Source organism: Periplaneta americana, chromosome 2 (genome assembly GCF_040183065.1).
Source record: "Periplaneta americana isolate PAMFEO1 chromosome 2, P.americana_PAMFEO1_priV1, whole genome shotgun sequence".
NCBI lineage: Eukaryota > Metazoa > Arthropoda > Insecta > Blattodea > Blattidae > Periplaneta > Periplaneta americana.
This window is the reverse complement of record NC_091118.1, coordinates 217,471,171-217,496,618: the sequence shown is the minus strand read 5'-3', so window position 1 is coordinate 217,496,618 and position 25,448 is coordinate 217,471,171. Positions and strand designations below refer to the sequence as shown.

The 25,448-nt window shown below is 37.2% G+C and overlaps 1 protein-coding gene and 1 non-coding gene across 5 annotated transcripts in view; one reads left to right on the top strand and one right to left on the bottom strand.

Moving 5' to 3' along the window:
• Window positions 1-10,568: 10,568 nt before the first annotated feature.
• The window catches only part of LOC138695131 (voltage-dependent calcium channel subunit alpha-2/delta-3-like), a 91,337-nt gene continuing 76,457 nt past the window's right edge, over window positions 10,569-25,448 (top strand). For 3 of the 4 annotated variants that reach the window (XM_069819552.1, XM_069819551.1, XM_069819550.1), the window contains exons 1-4: window positions 10,569-10,730; window positions 13,941-14,022; window positions 19,415-19,525; window positions 24,741-24,978. In XM_069819552.1, the coding sequence (XP_069675653.1) occupies window positions 10,621-10,730; window positions 13,941-14,022; window positions 19,415-19,525; window positions 24,741-24,978 (541 nt within the window). In that variant the 5' untranslated portion in view covers window positions 10,569-10,620. The remainder of the gene's footprint in view (window positions 10,731-13,940; window positions 14,023-19,414; window positions 19,526-24,740; window positions 24,979-25,448) is intronic. The other variant, XM_069819553.1, reaches the window with a different exon arrangement.
• Window positions 17,890-17,961, bottom strand: TRNAD-GUC (transfer RNA aspartic acid (anticodon GUC)). The gene has a single exon. It is a non-coding gene; the product is annotated as a tRNA-Asp (tRNA).

Sequence of the window (25,448 nt, the reverse complement as noted above, 5' to 3'; positions counted from 1 at the left end):
TACCAAAACTGCCCATTTCGCGTTCAAATGTTCACATGTTAAGCTTCAGAGCCAAGCCACCAGGAGCGCATCAGTTCTCTGCTTCCCTCTCGTAACATGCTCCGTGCACATCTATTATCTATGGTGCACGTGCAGCTGTAGGCTCCGGTCAGCAAAGCACGTCGAAACTTGAGCGCTGAAGTTGTAGGTCCCTACCAAGCCCATGGTGGAAACATAGTAAAGGTGTGGGACTGCGCATGCTGTTGCGATAGCGGCCGAGGCGTGTGACGTCATCTTTACTGCAGACAGCGATCGCAGCTCATTGCGTTGAGTACATTTTCTTTAATAAGCCTAACTAGACATTAATTACAATACATAATTTGAACTGATTGTTGCCATTGTTATTCATATCCTTTTCATTGTGCGTTTAAGTTCATGTACTCTTTAAAAGAGTTATGAATAAAATTTGAAAAACATATAAAAAATTTACAGTAATAGCTTAAAAGTCACTCCCTCAAATCTGCCGTCCTAGGCAGCTGCTTAGTCTGCCGAGGCCTAAATACGCCCCTGATTGCATGTAGGCTACTGTACCTATTAGCTTTCTTTCACTTCAGCGCAACAGGTGCATCCAGCACTAATGTAACAATGGAAAATCGCGGAGCCACTGAGTCTACTGTCACAGAGGAATGCCAAATACTAATACAAAGAATTCAAGAATTAGAAGAGAAGAATTACTCTCTAGAAACGAGGATTAAGGAATTGACAGCTGCCAACAGGAAACATGAAGAAGACAAAAGAAAATTACATGAGGATGTAATTTCATTGAAAAACATTAGACAAACAGAAGTTAAATCTAAAGTGGCTGAAATTTTGAAACCATTTTTCACTATTGGGCAAATTGATGCTCTTTTGAATAAAAAGCGTAGGGTGAAATGGTCTGTAGAAGATTACGGTACTGCAATAACACTTCGAAACCTAAGTCCAAAAACATACCGATACGTAAGAACAAAATTAAATTACCCGTTACCTGATTTGTCAACTCTGAGAAAATGGGCAGTAAAACAATTATCGCTTGAGGAAGGGGTACTTCATGATGTCTTAAAATTAATGAAGGCGAGAGCTACAAATATGTTGGAGTTAGAGCGTGTAACAGTATTAGCATTTGATGAAATGTATTTAAATGAGGAGGTTTCTTTTGACAGTAGGGAAGAACAAATAATTGGACCTCATAAGGCAGTGCAGGTTGTTTTTGCACGTGGTTTGTTTGCAAGGTGGAAGCAGCCCGTATACTATAAATATGATCAGACAATGACAAAAGAAATCCTAACAGACATAATTTGCCAGTTAGAAGGCAGTGGTTTTCAAGTTGTGGCCACAGTTAGCGATTTAGGTGGAAGTAACAGAAAATTGTGACGTGATTTGAAAATTTCTACCAAACTAAATTGCAGTTTTTCTAATCCAAATGATTCAACTCAAGAAATATTTGTTTTTTCAGACGCTCCACATATATTGAAATTACACAGAAATCACTTTCTAGATCATGGTTTCAACTTGAACGGATTGAACATTTCATCAGAACCAATTCATGAACTTTTACGTGCATCCTCGTCCTCTGATACAAAATTAGCTTACAAGTTAACTCCGTTACACTTAAGTGTCCGTGGTACCCAAAGACAAAAAGTTAGTTTGGCAGCACAATAATTTTCCAACAGAGTTGCAAAGGCTTTGAAATGGTGTGGTGAAAACGAGCTGTTGAGATCAAATGAATGGAAAGAAACTTCAAAGGCAATAAAATTAACTAATGATTGGTTTGATTTATTTAATACCGTTTCTAAATTCGGTACCCACAGTGGGCTGCATAGTTACGGAATAAACCTTCAAGATCAGAATATTATACTCTCAGAAATGAATGACTTCATGACCACAGTTAAAGTAGGAGAAGCAAACAGGAAATTACCTTATCAGGAGGGGATTCTAATAAATAATAAATCATTAACATTGTTGTATGAGGCAATGAGGTACAAGTACAAAATTGAATACATCATCACAAGAAAACTTAACCAAGATCTGGTATAAAACTTTTTTTCGGAAATTAGAAGCATGGGTAGAACAAACGATCATCCCTCTGCTTTAGATATTAAACATAGACTGAAGTGGTACATACTAGGTCGAAATCCATTATCTCAGTTTTGTGAGAACAAAAACACCTCCGATTTGCTCTCGGAAGAAGGGGCATCAATAGTGGGTCCTAGTACAAGCCAATCAGAAGTCAATCATAATCTGCAGAAAGAACTATGTGCAACGGCAGAATTTCTTAAAGGCATACTGAAACCGGTTAAATTTACCAACGATCGAGATCCTGAAGAAAATATAGGCCTCCCAGAAAAAATATATGAAATCTTTGCAAGACAGCGGATATGCCAGGAAGGATTAAAATATATTGCAGGATATGCTGCATCAAAACATATGGAGCAATACCCGAATCTTGGAATTCCCACAAAATTGTCAACTTCTGCTAATCAAAAAGACTGGATTACTACAGTGTCCCGTGGAAACTTAATTCTCCCTTCTAAGGATCTGCAATTGGTTGCCATGCTTGTTGACAGTACATTCTCAGATGTACACGGAGATTCTGTTTCTCATAAGAAATTTATAATAAAAAAGACTGTAAATTTGGTTAATTCAGCCATGAAAAACGAAGCAGAAATCAGTTCTCCTCTTCCGCCAGAAGTAATTACGACATTGGTTAGAACAAGAACATTTATTGGAATTAAAGAAATTAATAAAATAATAAAAATGTCTGGAATTTCAAAGAGAAATATTATAAAGAAAATGAAAAAGATTGCATAAGAATAAGTATTTACTTAACAGAGTGGGATTTATAATGGTGAAATTATATTATGTCGTGTGTGGAATAATAAGGTAAATAATGTAGTAGACTATATTATGTCTCCAATAGCCTGAATATATAAAAATATTTGTTTACTATAATGACAAATTATTCCAAGAAATTCATATACATATGTTAGTGAAGGTTCGAAAGTATTTGAATTCATGTACAAAATAATGTATGTTATAAATAACTGTATAGATCTAAGTATGTATATATTTATTACACATTGTATTGTAATTATTATAAAACCACGTGTATATTACAGAAGGCAATATTATTAATGACACACTGCCATATCACATTGTTTCTTGAAACTTGAGTTTAATATGTAATAGATCATAATTTTATTACGTTATCATTTCAAGGTAGTTCCTATTGTATTTGAGTTCATGTGTAATATAATTTGTGTGATATATGGACCTAATTTTGTGCATATTTGTAGCATAACGTATTATAATTATTATAAAAGTACTTGTATATTACAGAAGGCAATTATTAACGTTGCACTACCATATTACATTATTTCTTGACTCTTGAATTTAATTTATTGTTCACTATTTTATAATGTTATCACTTCAAGATAGACCCTATTATAGCCTATACTGTCAATATTTACTGAATACACAAATCATGAGTTTTATTTATTCATTTAAATCTATGGACGCAGATCTAACCATCAACAATCTGTTATGTTGACTGTGTCATTCGAGTGCGGCCTGCAGTAAAGGTGACGTCATGCGCAGACTGAACGAAAACACGAACAGCTTGTCCCACACCTCTACTATGTTTCCACCATGTACCAAGCCCCTACAGTCTCGGCTGCGCGAAACGAGGAAACCGGGGCAAATTGAACGCTGCGCTTGCCGCCATATTGTTGGAGAGCAGACGCATAATAGCAGAACGTAAAACACGCAATTTAACGCTGTGATGATCTAAAATTGACAGATTATGGCCATTTTCGACGTTTAACGTAAAATTAGGACGAAATAAACATATTCAAAGTTTCATTGATATGCGTTAGAACATTAAAGAAAAGAAAATACGTACGCAGCAATTTATAGAAAACATACTGATACATCCACAAATAGGCCTACACAATACACATTATAGATTGTATAATTTTACGATAATCAGCATATTGTTAGGCTTCAGTGAATCTAAAATTATATTAACATACATTACTCTTAGATCACAAGACATAAATATATGCACCTTGATTACACAAGTTCTTATTATAATCAAATTCTTAGGTGAAATAAATATGTGATAATCAGTATAGGCCTGTTGTTAAGTTTTAGAGAATCGAAAATTATATTACCGGTACTTCTAGACCACAGGTCATAAGTAATCTGGCAAAATATAATGTGCGAAGGTAGCCAAATTACTGTACATTGAATTCATTCTTCAATTAATAAAGGGAATGCTATCAATTATAAAAAGTATCGGTACCTAATACATTGCAAACAATAGGTAACGTGAAGACCTAAAAACTAAACAATCAGTTTATGCAAGATAAAAAAAAACACATACTTTTTATGTGTGGATTTTTTACATATTGTATTGTTATTTTAAGTAAATAAAATAGATATATTATCATTGCTTGCGGAGTGTTGGTACATAATTTTTACGCACATATGTAATATCAATAAGATACCATTCCTTGCTTTTGTTAATAAAATATATCCGCCAAAATGTAAAAGAGTTATTTATAGGTGAACTCTGAATCATAAGTTCACAAAGAAGGCTTAGCTATTATAGTTATTTATTTATTTATTTATTTATTATCTGTATAATTATTTATCCATATATGGATCTTGAATGAAAGTTTATTATCTTGCAGATAAATTAATTTACATAATAAAAACAAAAAGTTATCTTTCCACTAATGTTTTAACATCTGATGTGTAAGTCTAAATAATTCACTCAGTAGGATTTCTCTACAGTCTGATATACCTGTACTAACAATTAAGTATTCTTTATTGTCGTGAACTATTGATTGATTTTAATGATATTGATATTGTAACAACAGAGATAATATTATATCGTACCTTTCGCAAATGGCTTGGAAAATTAAACAGGGATGGTATTATCGCCGCGCTCTCATGGTTAACATTCGGCAGGTCTTTGAGCGGCCTCATGCATAAAATTCGGCAGGTCTTTGAAATGTATTACTGTTTTCAATTTCTTGTGTCGCCTCTCCAATCACTCGCCTCAATTTCAATAATGCAACCAATAAGCTGCTTCCATTATTAAATAACACTTACTTGTCTAATCCACGTGGACTAAAACCGAGGTTGCAATGTCTTGTGCTGAGGACGAACATTAAGGTATGTGATTAAAAATTATTATTAAAGAGTTATTATTAAGAGTTAAGAAAGCCAACGTACTCGTATATGAAATAATACTAATAGTAATAATAATAATAATAATAATAATAATAATAATAATAATAATAATAATAATAATAATAATAGCCATTTAACAATATAACAAACTAGTGCTTATTCTTATCGAGGAAGTAGACGTGACAACGTGACGCTTAGAGTGAAACCTACAGAGCAACAATCGATCGGCAAAATTATGTTTTAAAAGCACACCGCACGTTATTGTATGATGCCGACATGTTAAGCATGAGTCCGCGGCGATAATATATTATCATATATCATCTTTCAAAATTCTATTGCCATTACTTTTACACTGTTCACTAAAAACACCCGAGACAAAACAAAGGACAAGTAAGACAATCGTGTTTACCGCCCTATTTCTACCAGTAGCATGGCGGCGTAAACATGCGCAGAATGGTTTCAATTTTGGATAGCACACCAGCGCTCTGTGTGAGTCTAGTATACTATATAACGTCTTTGGTCCCTACCTCAGACTTCGCAACTTGTATGCTCTTTGAAGTGCTTATCGACAGATGTGCCTCGTTTAACCGTAACATACGAATCCAGTGCACTCTGTTAAACGAAAAATATGCATTCTTAAATTTAAGAAAATATTGGTGGTGCACGACCATATGGCCGCCCGCGAACAAGAATGTAACGTTCGCTCTGAATGGTAGCGATTCACTCAGTTTGGTTTAGATCATGTAAAACATAATATATGTATGAAATTGGATTATTTTGAAAGACCAACGTCTAGTATTTTCCATTTCCTTAGAGAAAGGATGCAGCCATTGTTTGTAGACCGTAGAGTATAATTCATGATTGTTACTACTTTATGAGGTAATAAAATTGTAATTTAATTGAAGTTCGATGTTATTGTAGCTTATGCATATTTTGCTGCTTCCTTTTGTCTTAACGTATGCAGAGTGCAAGTCATGTAACTATTCATGTTGAAGGGGGCAAAGCAATAAATTAAAATAAATTAACTTATCATGCGTTCAATAATTCGCATGGTTAATCAGAAAATAGGCTCGAAGTCTGCGTATTTTGGCAACAGCGCATCGCCGGCAGCATTGCAGCAGCAGGACTGCTAGACTCGCTATGACAAGAAATAACGATAAGCGTTAATCGTTTTATTTAATTTGCAAGAAAACTGAAAAGGGATAAATCATTCCTTATCAGCTTGCCTAATGGTGGGAGTAAATATCATAATCGTACGGATAGTACGTCTTGTCCACTTAACATTTAGGGGGGAAAGTAAGCTTTTCATTTAAGACTAATTTGGTATTAGAATTTTTGTTGTAGTCTATCCAAGGAATAAGGTGATAAAATCTGCACATTTATATTATTTCCACACTGTGTATAATATTTTTGTGATAACAATGTATTCTGTATTTCTTTTCATTCATACGGCCGTAACCCTGCCAGAATAAATTATTTATTACTATTATTATTTATTTATGACCAGCCTCATGGTCTAGTGGTCAGAGCTTCTGACTATAGTTCATGAGGTCCCGGGTTCGATTCCCGGTTAGAGCATAGTTGTTCGTCCATGGTCTGGAATTTAGGTTAAGTTTAGATTTAAGACCTCTCCTGGCACCACATTATCATGATCATCCTATCACATCATCGGGGTAATGTTACTCCGCCTTCCAGGCGCCCCAACCTCAGAAGTGGGTTACAATTAAGCCACGGCCAGGAGAGAAGACCAGAAATGTCGAAAAGACAACCTGGTGGCATTGGATTAAAAAAAATATTTATTTATTTATTAATTTATTCGAATGACAGGTACATAGATAACCAGGGAAAGGATTTATATGTAAATACATATTTACTTATAAAGCTAATATAATTTATATTTTGCATTATCTTTATGTTTCACAATGTGTAGGGTTGAAAAATCCTACTTTTATTTTCCATATTTTTCCATATTTTAGAGTTTAGTACATATTTTCGTTAATTTCCATATATTTTCCATATTTCATATAAAACAGTCCATATTATATTAGGTTTAACAATAAAACAAAACAAAATTCCATTAACTTTTAAAAATACATTTCAACAATAGAGATTTAAACACATGTTCAGTAATCCCTTTAACATCAGAGTTATTTGAAAATTAGCAGTCCTATCAACAATGGGAAAGTAAGTTACAAAACTGTATTAATTTAATTTAAAATTTTTAACAGACTTCAGTTGTGCAGCTCAACAGTTAAATGCCAGTCAGAGTACACATAGGTTCAGTTTTGTAAATCATACTATAAAGACGGTAAATATGCCAAAAGTACGTCATTCAGTCAATTTAAAATCAAAACTAACAAGTTACATTTCAGAATTTAAAGAAGATGGTTTATCAACTGACAATAAAATATTATTTTGTAATTTGTGTCAGTGTGCAGTATCATCTACAAAAAAGTTCCTGGTGCAACAACACATTACAACTAGTAAACATCAGGCCAACAAACAACTAAATTCCAAGCAGAGACAATTGTTTTTAACACAACCAACAACATCGAATGTAAGATCTGAGTTTAACATCGACCTGTGCCGTTCTCTCATCTCTGCTGATATTCCTCTCTACAAACTAAAGAATAAGGTCTTCAGGGAATTCCTTGAAAAATATACTCAACATACAATCCCGGATGAGTCAACACTTAGGAAGACGTATGCTCCATCCATCTACGATGAGACAATACAGAAGATAAGAGATGAAATTAAAGATAGTTCAATTTGGGTTTCCATTGATGAGACTCCCGACAAAGAAGGTAGACTTGTTGGTAATGTAGTTATCGGTTTGTTAAGTGAACAATATTCTGAACGAATTCTTTTACATTGTGATGTTCTAGAAAAGTGCAATAACAAAACTATAGTTAAACTGTTCAACGAAGCTATGGGTATCCTGTGGCCAAAGGGTATTATGTACGATAATGTGTTATTCTTTATTAGCGATGCTGCCCCTTATATGGTCAAAGCTGGACAAGCATTATCTGTTGTATATCCTAAATTGACTCATTTTACTTGTGTGGCGCATGCATTTCATCGTGTGGCAGAAGTGGTCAGAGACAATTTCCCTAAAGTAGATTTGTTGATTTCATCAGTGAAAAAAGTATTTCTCAAAGCTCCCAGTAGAGTTAACGTGTTGAAAGAAATGTACCCTGAAATTCCATTGCCACCAAAGCCAATTTTAACTAGATGGGGTACATGGCTAGAAGCAGTTGAATATTATGCCGAACATATAGACTCTATTAACAATGTTCTCCTTGCATTGGACTCTGAAGATGCAGTCTCAATTGATACTGCGAAAACAGTTACCTGTGACATAAGTGTGAAGAATGACTTAGCTCACATTCAGCATACATTTTCATGCATCATAAAAACGCTCAAAAGTCTCCAAAATAGGCACCTTTCACTATCTGAAAGTTTTGAAATTATAAATAGTACTGTGGAACAACTGAATCGTGGTAGAGGTAAAGTTGCAGATGCAGTAAGAGCTAAGGTGGACACTGTACTTCCAAAAAACCCTGGATATGAAGAACTACAAAAGGTTGTTGCTGTGATGAGTGGTGAATCAACAGTGAAGATTAACTTGGACTTATCCCCAGCAGACATTGTGAAATTGAATTATGTACCAGTTACTTCTTGTGACGTCGAACGCTCTTTTAGTCAGTATAAATCTATCCTCAGAGACAATAGAAGAAGATTCACTTTTCAGCACTTGAAAGAAATGTTTGTAACCTATTGTTATGGTAACAGACAATAAAAATTGTGTTTTGTTGAAACTACATTGGAAGATAAGGTACATCCATTATATTTTTTGTTTAGTTTGATTAAAATGTACCAATATTTAACGTACATAGTCATTTTTTTATAATTTTAAGTCCATATTTAATTCCATATTTTGGTAAAAATCCATATTTAATTCCATATTTTGGTAAAAATAACTACATATATATTTACATATTTCATATATTTTTAGTCCATATAAATCCGTTCCCTGTAGATAACTTATCTTTGATCTAAACACAACCTCAAGATTAAAACAATATAACTTGATACAACTTAAAATTAAATCTATTATTATTATTATTATTATTATTATTATTATTATTATTATTATTATTATTATTATTATTATTATTATCAGTGCTTTTTTTCTGGAAAAAAGTTTACCGGAACTCTATTACTCGACTACATTATACAACAAAAACGTAGGTTTAAAGATATCTGGCCTACATCTTATATTACAATAAGTTCCAAACGGAGCTCATCGATTTTAAATATAACGGAAATTTTGCGATTTCGAGCTATAGTTTCAGGATCAATAACGGAAGATGGCATCACTATAGTCGCGACGCTGTTATTCCCGGCGTGACTCCTCCTCTTTGCTTACGTCTTAGGAAGTGAAGGCTCTATAAAGTCTAGGTAGGTAGTATCGTTCGCTGTTTTTGTTCTTTCGTTGCCGAGCTACCATATGAGGAATCTATTTGCCACACCGTTAAACATTATCATGTCGTAGCTCCTATGATAAAAAATCAAACGCACTGCAATTCAGCAAATAATTGTGCAGAAAATAACGTCTTCGTGTGCTTCCTGCGAACTCCAACGAAAGAGCCAAAATGGCGGGCGATTATATTAAGTATTTATCGAGCCTTAAGAAATGAATAAAGTCTTCACCAGCGAATCACAAGACGCACACGTTTAAATGTAGCCGACCTGCAACGCGATTGGCTGACGGAAATTAGAGCGACGGGACTATAGATTGCATGAGTTACTTTTGCACCAACGATAATAATGAGAAAATGTAAACTCTTGGGCTCGGCAGTGGCGGCAATTTTAATTTTCAATTTCACTTATAAAATATATCTCGTTGGAATTTGTAATGGCAAAAAGTTTACCGGAACGCTGGAAGGTAGCCTTTCTTTTTAAACATCTTACAAAATCCGAAATTGCATTTTGAACGCTTAAAATATGAATTAAGTTGCCTTGGTATTACACTTGGTTATTTAATAATGTTCCTACATTTTCTCGTGGCACGGGACACATCCACTGCATCTAGTCCTGCTTCCTAGCATGTTAGTGGTCTGCTACGGCCTCTCTCCATGTTATCTATAATTTTTAATGCTCTTGTGAGGTCCCCTTGCGACTCCTGTCCGCGGGCAGTTATGCCACTGTTTTAAATAATATTTTCCCTACACAATTGACACCATAACAATAATTCCTATTCAGGAATGGAGCTAACATGCGCGCTCTCTCGGGGCATCCGTCGTTATTCGTGGCGAGCCCTGACTCAGCGCTCCCGGCATGCCCTGCGCTGCTCATCTGCACGTGCTCCAAGAATAGCTCAGTCGCTGCACGGAGGGCGGCATGGCTGTGAATCTGCGTTCCGTGGTCCGGGCTTCGTGCCTGCTCGCGGTGCTCTGTCTAGTCGGGGGTGCCGACAATGACCTGGCCTTCAGCCTGCTCGAGCGGGAGAAGTAAGTAGAACCTTGGAAACGACACATTTCAGGAGTACAGGGCCAGGTATAGTACAAGCAAGTCGGGCTCACTTCCCCAACGCTTTGTTGCAGACTGGCACTGCAGTAGGAACCAAGGCTATAAATGTTTGCATGCCCATCAAAATGTTATTGTCCTATTAGATATTTGGGTACGAGACGGCACGACCGAGCTGAAGAAAGATGAGCCATAGAGTTCTTCATTGCTAATGACGCATTGGAAATCACGAAGTTTGCGAGATTGAAAATGAGATAGGGAAAGGGAATGTTTTGTTCGTTGGGAGGCAAAAAATCCGTTCGAGTGAGATCTAAAGGCGAGGCAGCCTAGCAAAGCAAGAAAAGAATGCAGGTCCAACAGAAATGTAACTGGCGTAGAGGAATAATTTGTCAGGCAGGGTGTAATGGATCAGGACGTGATGTAAGACTGTTTTGACAAAAACCTGGTCTGGCTTGGAAACCTGTCCACCCGCTGGTTTGCATGGCGTCAGATTCAACAGAGAAATAGATGTTCGTTATGTTAGTTGTCTCTCAACACAGAAATAATTAATCTGTACTAATCTGAATTAATTTAATGCAATAATAATAATAATAATAATAATAATAATAATAATAATAAACTGGTTTTGTTTCACATGTTCCAGTAGATGTAAATTAAAATCTAGGGTTTGTGTGGATTTGAGCAGTTTTGATGTAGACAAAAACATAGAGAAAATAACGGAACTATTTTATAGTTCACAAGTAGCTTGTGTTACTTCTATGATAAGAGTACAGTACCTAATTTTCTTGAAAATGTGGATTTTCGTGTTAGCACAAATAGCAGAATCAAATGTGGTGTAGGCAAGATATTCTATTTCACCTTTGATTTTGTAATAAATTTCAGATGTACGACTGTAGGCCGTATACAGTACACCTTTCGGATGGATAGCGGTTTCTAGTGTTGGATATTGAATATCCTCAAGATATCTCCTTCAACAAGATAGCAAAAGCGACCTCCTGATGAAAACCTGAGGAGAGAAACTTATTTGTCTTGATCACTATTCACGTAGCGCTGTAGGTTGGCAAGCGTCGTCGACCTTGACTCTAATGTTCTGTGAACAGCCGTGGCGCAGTGCTCGGCATTGTGGTTGAATGGAATTGATTAAGAAGAAGGAAGAATCGCGTTTCAGAGGTGTGAAATTAGTTAATGAATTCTGAATTTTTTTATTACAATGTAGACAGTGAGAGATTTCATATTACGATAAGGAAAGCCAATTAGAAAACTGAATTCGAGCATTATTCGAACATCCAGACGCCCATATTACTCGAAACTGCGTTGCCAACCGGTAAGGAATGATTTTCCTTTTTTTTTTTTTTCAGAAACTCATTACTTCAATTTATGACCTGGAAATAATTTATATAAGCCTATGCAATTGAACTTGTATTTTCAAATGTTTAGGCCTAATGTCTTCAGTTCTTAATCAATTCCCTCACTAATAAAAAAAAATAAAACTAAGTTACTGACGTTGATTTAGTTAAAGTGTCGTAAGTTGTAGTGTGTTCCCACATACTGTACGTAACATTTTTATCTCAATGTGAGGATGTGTGCGTGTAACAATTCGTACATTACTTTCTATATAGAGTCTGGCACTGAACCGTATTCATCATCATTAAGGAGCGGATTCCTATGTAATTAAATATTATTTTTGCGTGTGATAAAACACAACTAACAAAGTTAAATATTCCGAACATGAAGTTTCAAGTTTAAAATTCGAATTTTATTTCACATAAAAACACATATTTTCACAAAAAAAAATGATGTAAATACATATTTTCAGGAAATCTATTATAAACACATAAATCTTGAAGTTTTTTTACTTTAATCATTTTTTTTCAAGAACTTTTAAATATTTTAAAACTAGATCAGTTATATCACTCAGAAGCACGTTATCTTTTTAAGAATTCTTGGTTGCTTCGTGTTTCTAAGCGCTGTATGGTGTATCCGTGATCCATTTTTGTAATAGTATCGCCTCAAGTTCTGAGAACTGCTAGGCAGCATATCAGTGTTATTATTGGAGAATAAATTAACATGGACAAGGAGGAGAGATCTTGCAACACATAATTAGGAATGTTTATTGTTGCTGAAGATGATTTCATTCCGCGCTTTGTTTGTGTAACACAACAGGTAAGAGCTCGGGTATGAATATTATTTAATTTAAACAAATCTCTCGCCTCTCGCTTATGTCCATCAAGTAAGGCAATATATCTTGTTGTGATTCCCTGTTATCGGGCTCCGTCAATCGGTATCCTTCAAGATATACTGAAAGATGGTTGTTTAAAAAAAACGACTTGGCTTTTCTATTAGCAAATTTAAGCTTTTTGTGTGACACCATAAAAAGCTCGAAACATCCAAAAACCTGTTGTCTGAAACAGGGAGGTGCGTGCCGTGAAAATTACACTAGACTCGCTACCAGGTTCAGAAGCACAAGTACTAAGGGACAAATTCCAGAATGTGTTTGGGAAAAACATTGGATATAAAAAAATGTGTAAAGTTGCTCAAGTATTGGAGGGTGTGCCTGTAGGTGAAATTGACGGTGTTTGTGTTTGTGACATTCCTCTCTTTAAATATGCACGTCTGACGTCCTGTGATGTGGAAAGATCGTTTTCACAGTATAAGTCGTTGTTCAGAGATAATCGGCATGCATTTGTGATGGAGAATTTGGAGATGACCTTTGTTGTTGGCCAACTACTAGCACTCAAGTGTGGTTGGTGAGTACCTAGTAACATTTTTTTTTTCCAAGCTAAGGTATTTTTGTCATATTTAAAAGAAACATTTTTTTTTATTTTTAGCAAATATTTTCATAATTTTTGGCACATAAAAAATAAATATATTTAAATTTTTTAGCACATAAAAATCCGCCCCCTAATCATCATCTCCTAATTACTGTGGTTCCCTAAGTTTGGGTCTCGTACTCCTGGGTTGTCGTGTAAAAAGCTAAGGGTGTCGCGAGAGGATTTACAAAATAAAACAAAAGCGCCTTATTAACATAACATTGCATTGATTTTGTATCTAGGAACATAAACATAAACAATATCTAATATAAAAATAAGAACAAAAAATGTTTCAATAGTTAGGAATTTAAAAAAAGTGCAATATAAAAGAAGCCTCGAACACGATAACACGAGAAAAGAGACATTAACTTTGGGTTGTTGCAGCATTAAGAACTGGGCCGACGTGCTGGGAGACGAACTATGGAAGCTGGGCCAGAGCGTGACCAGGGCGCCGGAGATAAAGGCCGTGAGTATGAAAAGTTTCCCAAAATAACAACTTTTAATTTTCTCAAAACTACGTGTTTCAATAATTAGTTCTTATGTTGATAATGTAAACCTAGACACTTCTATAAACCCCAAGCTAATAATTGGGCTTCGTAATTCAGCTGTCTACAGTAGCTATGTACAGGGACATCATTTTATTTTTACTAACATTTTAAATATTAACCTGGCTATACCTTTAGAGAACCGGAAACACAGTTTGCTACCTCCCACGACTGTAGTTCGATGATACTGGCGTAAAACACAAATCACTTTACTATGTATAGGAGGGAAGAAAAGTAGTTCATCCATTTACGTAAACCAGGAAATATTGCTTTTGAGTTTAATAATTTTCATTAGGTTTTTGTTTAATCAAAATACAGTACAGTATTAACAATGAGTGTTTTTACTCAGGAACTGAGCTGTCCATGTGGACGTATTCATTATGCAGTGTATATTGTACTGTTACAGCACATTAGCGTACGCTATAGAGAATGAAGTTAAATTGAAAAGTAATCATAATATGGATATTTAAACACATTTTTGAAAATGGTGGCCGTTCATTTGGATACAGGCTTTAGTTCTAATGTGCATATTATCGCACTATAGACTACTGTACCTAATCCCAATTACCAGTTTCGTTCTTCGTACTAGTAGCTCATGTTGAAATAATTCTGTACCTACTCTATAAAAGAGTACCTTACGTACTGTAAATTCAATATTCACTTCTGCCCGATTCGAAAAGATAAAATTACTCAGACATAGGCCAACTATCTACTGTCCGTCCAAGTGGTTATGTCGTAGGGTCATAGAAAGGGGGGAAATCACGTGACAGTTAATTACTTGACGAAGCCCTTTTATTGAAGTTATTTTAAACAGTTGTATAATATTACGTAGACGTCCAATTCCTAACAGAAATTAATGTTCTCAGAAAAGAGCTAAGACAGCCCAGCCACTAGCTGGCGAATAAAAGCTGGTGGGGGAAACCGGGATACTACGTAGGCAAATGGATGACAGTACCTGTGCGAAAATGATTCAATATTGAAAGCTCTTTCGTCACTGGAAAACGCGAACATATTTTTGGAACGTACTGTTTACTATGACCGTAAGGCTACTATGACTGTATATGCGGCCTTGGTTCTGTGTGGAAGACGGTTGAACTTCATTAATAGAAGAGGTGGGAGTGAAGTACATTAAAAAACTCAGGTACAATGAAAATTGAAGTAAAAATAAAATGATAAGTTATCCCTGTACAAGATGGAATGTAATTGCCTGATTCGAAGTAGCGTATATGTGACGTCATAGCGCAGGTAAAGGTGTATTCGTATACAAAATAGTTACGCTTCCTGTACCCTCTCGCTCTAGTAAGTCGAAGCGGGGACGCAGTTATGATGAGTACTGTTACCAGTCAGCGCTGTTCTGTTGCCAGTCTTATTACGTAAATAACTAAGTGCATCTTTGTAGGTTAATTGCAAAGGCGCAATGCCTTAGGTAAGACGCTCAAGCGTGTAATGTTGCAGGGCATAGTTGAGGAGTATTAAATTGATATTCTCATACTTAATACAGACAACATTACATATAAATTGTGTGAAATAAACATAAAAGTGACAAACAGTGCATTGAAAGGTACTGCAATATGAAAAACGCACAGAAAATGTGTTGAACATAATCCAAAAGAACCAGAGCGTAGAAATCTGAAAATTATCAAGACGTTAACTCGACGTCCAGCATGGGTTTGTGTGCCATGATGGTCAGTGCCGAGATCCCAATCACTGAATTAAATAATCGACATTTTAGGAAATTTCCAGAAAATTCCACAGAAAAATATTGGGTTTTCAGCGGTGGGTGACATGCGCAATAGCTGATGAAATGTTAGACAAAAGGAATATCTTGTGTTGTTCTCATGCACCAATAGTGTCACGTGACACTGAAAGGAGTTTCTCGCGATATAAGATCATTTCAAGTGATATCTGCAGTAAGTTCAAGTTCCGTAACTTATGAATGCACGTTATTATTCACGACTCTAGCATGCGTTTATATGTTATATACGTATAGCTCCATATTGGTCAGGACTTGCTCCACTATATTGCGAGTTGACTGTACTCCACGAACACGAAGCGACGACCTGTTTGTTTATATCTTCATCCGTTCCTATACAGTATACCTACTGTCGGTGACTCAGGAGAAGACGAGAGCGGACTGAGGAGGAAGGGATGTGAATAGATAACGTACGACAACACGTGCAATATTTGTACTGCAGTAAGCGGAAACATTAGGTCTCCTTCTGTTCGACTTAGCTTTAATTTCCATACGCATTGTTACTCATGTTTCCTGCACAGTAATAACCTGGCTACTGGGATGCTTATCTGAGCGATGTTTATAATAATCAGCAGCGATAGTCAAGAAGGGCACATTCTTTCCGCTCGTCTTCTCCTGAGTAACGGACAGTACGCAATGTGTCTTTGGCTTCAATTTTTAGATAGCTGAAATACTATATACCGTTTATAAAATAATTCAAGTTTACTTTGGGAACTTACGAATGTTCAGTCTGTGCTCCTTGTATCACACGGCACACATCAAGGCGACATTCTAGTAACTAGTTCATCCCCACACCCGGTGTAATATCCTATCTGCATCGACACATGCCACACATCTCGAGATATTTTGTTTCATCTCATCTAAATCATTAGGGGGATGTAAACCTTGTCTTTCACTAATCCCCAAAGAAAAAAGTCGCACGATGTAAGATCGGGGCTCATTGGTGGCCGCCGTGCGAGAACTCAGTTGTCGTCTGTTGTACGGCCAATCCATCGCTGTGGAAGTGTTTCGACCATATCATTGTAACACCCTGGTGCTAATGGGGCGCTACTTCATCTTATTGGAAGATGAAGGTTCCTCAACTTAACAGCGCAAAATGCATGTCGATATTGCAGATAACCGTCTTAAGCCCGGTTCAGACGGTGCGTGTTTCTGTGATGGATTCCAAGGTGGCTGCGCGGATGGGTCGCCTGCGCGGTCACTCGCCGGAAGTAATGCGCTCTGGTGGCTCCGTGGATGGCAAGCTTGCTGGATTTGGAGGGTAGGTTCCTTGCTATTTTTCGTGATGGTTTGCAGGCTGGAAACCAAAGATGATCATATAATATCACCACTGAAACCATGTCGTCATGTTCGTTGTTTTCCAACTAAACTTGTTTTTTTTTTCTATATTCTTTAGTTTCCAAGAAACAACAATTAAATATCGGACTTTAGCTGTTTTGCACTTATAGCTTAATTACTTTATTACGACATTTACTACTGTTAATGTAGGACTTTAGTTGTTTTCCACTCACGGTTTAGTTTCTTTTTGACCATGAGTGTTGGCAACAGATGAAGCAGCAGATGATTTTCCAATTTGAACTGTGAAAAGAGCCAGCTCCGTGTGAACAACTACCATCACCGTAGGCAACACGGGAGCCAGCCAGTGAGCACGCAGGGCAGCCATCAGCGCAGCCACCTTGGAATCCATCACAGAAACTTGCACCGTCTGAACCAGGCTTTAGCCATCTTCAGTTACAAGCCGGACCATGGGGTACGTTTGGCAACGCCGAGTGGAGGCGGGCGGAGGCGAAATAAAGGCTGACGTTTGACGTTTTAGTGCTTTGATTTCGTTGTCACATGTACATTTTCGACATTAATTGATACAAAACTAAGTGCATATGATCAAGATTCAGTGTATTCATGTACTGTACGTAATTTATTACGGAATCCGAAATGGTATTTTATTTGAGTTTCAGAATACCGCGTAAGTACGCAAATCAAGATTTCAGGTATAACTCCCTGTGAAGTTGATTTGAATAATTTCGAGGAAAAATTGTTCCGGAGCCGGGTATCGAACCCGGGACCTTTGGTTTGACGTACCAACGCTCTACCACTGAGCTACCCGGGAACTCTAACCGACACCGATCCAATTTTTCCCTCTATATCCACAGACCTCAAAGTGGGCTGACAACCGTCAAGCAACCAACTTCGAGTGTGTTGTTTCACCTCTGACGTGAAAGGTCTAGGCAGGCATGTCAGAAAGGAGGCGCTGAATGTGCAGTATACGTGCGCGGGATCGCCTGTCTGTGCAGATCGCGTCATTCACGCGCTGCTCGTACCAGTTCTTAGCTGGAGGGGTGTACAAGAACCTATTCTGCGCTTCTGGTGTTGGATTGAAAATTAAAGATAAATTATTTGTCCGTCTTTGCAAATAGTTTCTTTCTTGCTCCCTTACAACCTCGAGAGCCTCACAGGTATTCCTCGCTCAGTAGTTTCATAATTTAACAGCTTATCAAAATAAGTCGTAAGTCGTTTAACCTTTGACGGGAGTGTGAGAAGAAATTCACGTTTGGCTTGCCTCGACAATAGGCCTACTGATTAAGAAATAAGCATTGTCGAATATATTCTGAAAACTTTACTAATCTAATCTAAACTGTCACAACATTATTAATTTGACATGGGCTGATGAAATCCTACCGTTTTAAAATAATTATTAGCTATATTTGATTCAGGAAAAATTAATACCCTAATTATTTTCTATGATTCCTGATTTCTCGTCTTCGTTATGTCTGCTGACTCACTTTACTTTTCGTAACGCGTTCACATTCACAGGCCAATCACTCACCATACTCAAACAAGTGTAAAGTTCTACGTTGTACTCAATATTGTCAAATCCTGATCGCTTTTGAATTGCGCGTGTAGGCCTACAGTTTTTTGAGCGAGTGTAATACAAAGGTACGCATTGAGTAAATGGTAGTATGTGAGCAGCAAATAATTCATCCACCTATCAGAATAAGAGGTGATTTTATAATTTTATAAAACTTAGCTACATAAATAAGTTTTAAAAATGGTTAATAATAATAAGGAAAGAAAATACAGGAAAATTTATAAATTGAAGGGAAACCAGCATATGTAATCATAATGTAATTTTAATAGTAATAATAATAATTATATTAATAATATAATAATAAATAATAATAATAATAATAATAATAATAATAATAATAATAATAATAATAATAATAATAATAACAAAAAGTAAAAATTCACATCTCAAAAAACAGACTGCTCTCAATGTGTTCCAAAATAGACTATAATATAATTAGTAAGCTAAACATTGAAAAAATGTTACCCTAAAATCAATTAGCCTTGGAATAATATGTCATACAATTACATATTCCTTTAATAAGGATAAAAAAAACGATTTGCAGGGTGCAGGGTTTTGACATGCCTGCCATATACAATAATAATATGGAGAGGGGTTGAATGAAACTTGGAAGGTGCAGTTTTCTGTTGAATGTTGCAAAACAAAATGGTTGAAAACCAGAGCTTGATAGCTGTCTTGCTTGTTATATTTGCAGCGGTACCAAAAGCTAAACGTACGGGTCCAGGAAAAGGATGGGGAAGGTTTGCTGAAGGAGATAGCGGACACTGTGGAGAGAATGCTGAACCGCAAGATGGATGCCGTGAAGGTAAGTGCAGTGGTGTGCTTTGCTTGTCCACTTGGTCTGGTGATCGCGGGTTCGACTGACAGCGGCTGATCGGCCCGCGCGATAAAAATGTTTTACAGCTCCCTGTAACCGTTTGGGAAGATAAACTGCTGCTGCAGCAAGTAATGTGAGGGCTAGAAACGAAAAACTTCACGAGTCGGAACGGTAGCCTATAACACATCCATACTTCTGTCAGTATTGAGGTCTAAGTCAGTCGAAGGTTCGTTCAGCGAATAGGGATTATAAAGACTGGACACTGAGCGAATTTTCCTTTGTTTTGTTTCTCTGTGCGCCAGCGTTTAGTTCTACTTTCAAGCGCTAGAGGTTAGTGTAATCGAGCATACGCTAAGATAATAATTGAGAATAGAGTTGAGACACAGGATCCAAACATCGCCTACCTTATTGCATAATCCAGTAACGCTTTGCTTTAAGTTGACAGCTTTTCCTTATTTCTCAGTGACAAACTGGTTGTAATAATAATATTTTATATTTCAGATATAATGAATTATATTATAAAATAATATAATACATTATAAAATTAAGTATCGAATTCGTTTAATATTTGTATATAATATAATATAGGTATATGGTTTTACTTCTCGTAAGAGTTTTGTTTTTCCATTTCCAGCGCTATCAAATCATTACATATTTTAATTGTTGTTGGGGTCAACGTCTCAACTCTCATTATAAAGGAACTCTAGAGTCTAGACATTACAGTTAATGACGGATTTATTATTTTATGGATCCAGTTTATTTTATTTGAGTACATAATGTACCTAGATGTATTAATTATATGTGTTATATTTCCGCTGTGTCGACCTCTAGCTGGTGTGATGTCAGCGCCAACTCTAGGGAGAAAGCAGAATCTCACGCTTTAGCTGGCTTGAAGGTCATTGAAATCAGTCCGGCTACATCAAAGGTACCGACGCGAAGTGTCCATTCTTTATAATCCCTATTCGCTGGTTCGTTAGTATGATGCACTATAGAGGATTCCACTTTAAGAAAATAGCATTGAACATATGGAGGCTGTTCCATCAACTATTTATAAATATTTTTCTTGAGAAATGGGAATTAGTCTCATTTAATTCATAGAACATACAGTAGTTTCATTGAGAACTAGATCGATTTCGTATGCTAAAATTGTGTTACACCTCTAAAATTATCATATATTTAATTTAGGAATAACGGGGTAACAGCTGAATTGATGGAATAGACTTCCGCTCGCTTGCCGAACATATCCGTTGAAAAACTTAACAGACAAGTAGGGGTGGTACAGTTGAGGCTAAGATTTCACACTATTAAAGCACGTACAATGTCTGCGCTTATTTGAAGAAGTACACAAAATTTAACTGTTAGCAAAACAACAAAGGCATTAGGTGTGTATCTTAGGTTCTTGTTTGGTTATAGTGTGAAGTTAATAACGGAAAAAGTGTGCTGCACATAACCTTAATTTTTTATTATAAGCACTGCGTAACATTTAATCACAGAAAACGTGTGCTGCAAATGATTTTAAATTTGTATTGTAAGCGCTTTTTAACATTTAATAACGGCAAACGTGTGCTGCACATAATCTTAAGTCTGCATTGTAAATATTTCTTAACCCAATAAAGTTATTATTATTATTATTATTATTATTATTATTATTATTATTATTATTATTATTATTATTATTATTCTAATACTTGGGGTGTACTATAAGCAGTAACATGAGCTGCTGCCAGGAAGTCAGGAGGATAGCAATGGCAAAGGAAGCTTTTAATAGGAAAAGGAGCATCTTCTGCGGACCTCTGGAAAAAGAACTAAAAGTGCTTTGTATGGAGTGTGGCATTGTATGGGGCAGAAACATGGACATTACGACGAAGTGAAGAGAGACGGATAGAAGTATTTGAAATGTGGATATGCAGAAGAATGGAGAATGTGAAGTGGACAGACAGAATAAGAAATGAAGCTGTGTTGGAAAGAGTGGGTGAAGAAAGAATAATGCTGAAACTGATCAGGAAGAGAAAGAGGAATTTGTTGGGTCACTAGCTGAAAAGAAACTGCCTGCTGAAGGATGCACTGGAAGGAATGGGGAACAGGAGAAGAGCTCGGTGCAGAAGAAAATGTCAGATGACAGACGACATTAAGATATAGACCTAAGGATTATGAGGAGATAAAGAGTAAGACAGAAAATACGAAAGATTGGAGAAAGCTGGGTTTGCAGTGAAAGACCTGTCCTTGGGCAGAACAATGAATGAATGAATGAATGATAGTTTAAAACCGTTTAATATCAAGTTGAAATGGTATTTAATTGGTTGGATGGTGATGTCAATGCAGAAGTACAGAAACATAACGTATGAGATCGTTTTATTAAACTTCAGTTGCAGTGCTTACATTTCCAGTGTTCTGCATGTTTAGAATTCTGTAATCCGCCTTCTGATTGCCTTGGCTTCTTTCCTGTCGTGTGCCCTGCGGACATTACGCTGCGATGCGCAGGCGCCTAAGATCATGTGAAGCGGCGCGCGCAGGGTTTATACTGCACTCAGTATTCATCAAAAAGTATAATAAACATGGCTTCTAAAATTAATATCATCGGCATCATTGGAGATTGATTTCCACCAATTGTAACGCGTCTTCCTGTCCTTCCTCTTGGGTAATCACACCTTGTTACCCTTTTCTTAATTCATTTTCATGTGATGCTGGATATCCAATAGGAAACAAGCAGAGATTTCAAATTAAAAGATATGCTGTTCTTACAATGTCAAGTTCGATTCCCGGTCGGGGCAAGTTACATGGTTGAGGTTTTTTCCGGGGTTTTCCCTCAACCCAATATAAGCAAATGCAGGGTAAGTTTCGGTGTTGGACCTCGGACTCATTTCACCGGCATTATCACCTTCATCTCATTCAGACGGTAAATTACCTACTGAAAAAATACAATGTCAATTCCAATGCCCTTCTTTAGTACGAAATGTAATCTTGGGATACATGTTTATTAGACTTTTTTCTTGTTTTGATAAATACTACCGCCTCTCTAAATAATGATTTTTTTTAATGTAATGGAAATCACATTTAGCATCCCTATGATATTGATGAACAAGTAGGCCTACTCATATTTCGGAAGATATTAACCATGTTTATTAAACTGTTTTCTTGTTTTGATGACTGCTAGCATCTCTCAAAATATTGTGACGCCCACGTGAGACTCGATCTCACGACCGACGGAGGAGAGGCTAAGTCGGCCTTGTGTTGGGCGGGGTGCGCGCGCATCTGCCTCCTGGGGCATGGCTACGCGCGGTGAAGGAGGGGAGCAGCAGCATGCGAGATGATTCGAGAATGGAGACACGCGTCGAAATATCGCGATCTATCCAGAACTCGTACTTTCCAGAAACTGTGGTGTGAGTATAAATTACGCGCGCAAGTGAACGCGAGGCAGTTTTCAGTTATTCAGCCACTCAGTGAGTAAGCCAGAGCAAGCAAGAAAGCCAGTCTTGTGTACCGGAGTTCGACTCGAGTGTGCGTCCGCAACTGTATCAGCATCCGAAGGCCTGAGTTCGAGTGCAGTGGACCGCAGTTGGAGGGACCTGAGTTCGAGTACAGTGGACCGCAGTTGGAGGGACCTGAGTTCGAGTACAGTGAACTGTCTCTGAAGGTCTGTGGTTCGAGATACTGTGAACTCGAGTGACTGAGCTAGAAGAACTGTGAACTGAGAACTGACAGTTCTGATTTGTAAATAGTGCTTTGTAAATATTAGTTAAGATTAACAGTTCATTGTTGTTCGTAAGAGTCCAAGTAAATTGTCATTGCCGTCAGTGGAGTGCTATAACGAATACTGTGTTGAGTGAAAATCCTATTGTTGACTAGAGCGTTTAAGGTGAATTGTAGAAAGGAATTATTGTTGGAAGAATAAAATCCTATTGTTGAGTGGAAATAAAGTTACAATATTAATTTGTTTAACACACTCTATACAGTCGACGGCTCCTCGACTGTTCTGCTTCACAGCCACGTACCGCAGCGCCTTCACTCGCGTCTCTTCGCATTGCCGGTCTGCGTTCTTCATTTGTCACTGGCCTCTTGCGTCGTCCGGTAGTTTTGTACTTGGAAACAGTTAAGGCTGGTTCACAATAAACCGGAAACGAGAGTCTGAACGAAAACGAAAACGGTAAAATTGTTAAAATGTGTACATTTAAATGTGAGCATTCACAATTAACGAAAAGCTTGCCGGAGCCCGGGGTCGGGAACGGAGAGTTGGCCAAGTTTCAACTTTGGCGTTCACGTTTCCGATCACAGCCCATTAGATTCATTCTATTGCCATCTAAAAGCTATTTTGTCGTCGTATATTTTGTAGCAATAACCTATACATTATTTTGTTCTGTGCTGTGCATCATGGAGCAACTTTTATTTGATGAGATTCTAATATTGAAATCCTTACATTTACGATAAGCGGCGCGCCTCTGATCGAAAATGTAAGGATTTCAATATAAAGATGAGAAAATGAAGGAGAATACGTGGCTTTCAATAGCTGCAGCTTTGAACACCGATCGTAAGTGAATGATATTTTATTACTGTATTGGTTGTATAACACACTACATATTCATGCTTCAATTCAATAACTACTGTTGTGTTCATTTGTGTTCTATTACAAATGTTTCTTCTCTAATTATTTTACGTTATGGTAGACTTAAAATAGGTTGTGATAATAAAGATGCATGGGCATATTTATAGTAGGCTACCGTATCTAATGAAATGTTTCAGTTGAAATTTCGAAGTTGGTTAATCTGTGTTTATGTTGGCTGCCTTGTACTCATGAGAGAACGCCATTGGTCAATTATACACAAATAACATCAGAATGCGTAATATCGACTTTACATATTGTTATTGACATGCATATCGATCTGCATAGTCGTCTATGTTCTCGGTTTATTGTGAATAAAAAATTTTCATATTCACGCTATCTGCTTCTCGTTTTCATTCTAGTTCTCGTTCCCGGTTTATTGTGAACCAGCCTTTAGTAGTAACGCGGCTCGCAGCAAAACTACCGCGTGAAAACGGTTTAAAATCTTTTCTAATGCAACTAACTACCTAATTTATAGGCTGTGTAAATAGTTTTAACTCTGACGAAGCCTATTGTAATGTTATATTATTTAATGGTCACCGCAGTTGGTGAAGCTTCGTGAAATAAACCAGTCGAGAAAAAAGCCCTCCTCATGTCTGCTTGCAGTGCATCATGAGTGCCGCCGAGGACGCTGCCGAGGGCTTCAACCGCTCGGACGTGCCGGCGAACTACACCTTCTACAGCGCCAAGCACTCCTTCATCGTGGGCGAGGCGCACCGCAGCGTGTACGAGGACAACAACACGTACACGCCCATGGAGCTGCGCCCCGACTACCACTTCTACAACATCCCCGTGAACGTGAACCACAGCTGTGTGCACGTTCCCACCAACGTGTACGACATGGGTAGCTATGGTCCTCTGGCTGGCAGTAGAGCGTAGAGTAAGGGTTAGCGCGTCTGACTGTGAAATGAGCGGGCCCGAGTTCAAATCCTTGTTGGGACAAGTTACGTAGCTGAGGTATTTCCGGGGGTTTCCCTCAACCAATTGTAGCAGAATTGCTGGGTAACTTTCGGCATTGGATCTCGGACTCATTTTGCCATCATTAATTTACATATCATCATCATCGTCATCGACATCGTCATCGTCATCCATGCCATAGCCTGGGTTAAGTTCACGGTGCGACGTGCTGCAGGTTATGTACAAGAGCACGGTCGTTCGTCTATCCAATCATTTATGTGTTGCACAAATTGAGAGCAATTCTGCTTACATAGCGTGCTGCATGTAGTGTGAGGTGGTTTATTTGGACTTTTCGAATTAGCAAGTTGTCGATGACTCTCCTGGGGATCGTGGCCCCCTTGATATGGCACTGTGACT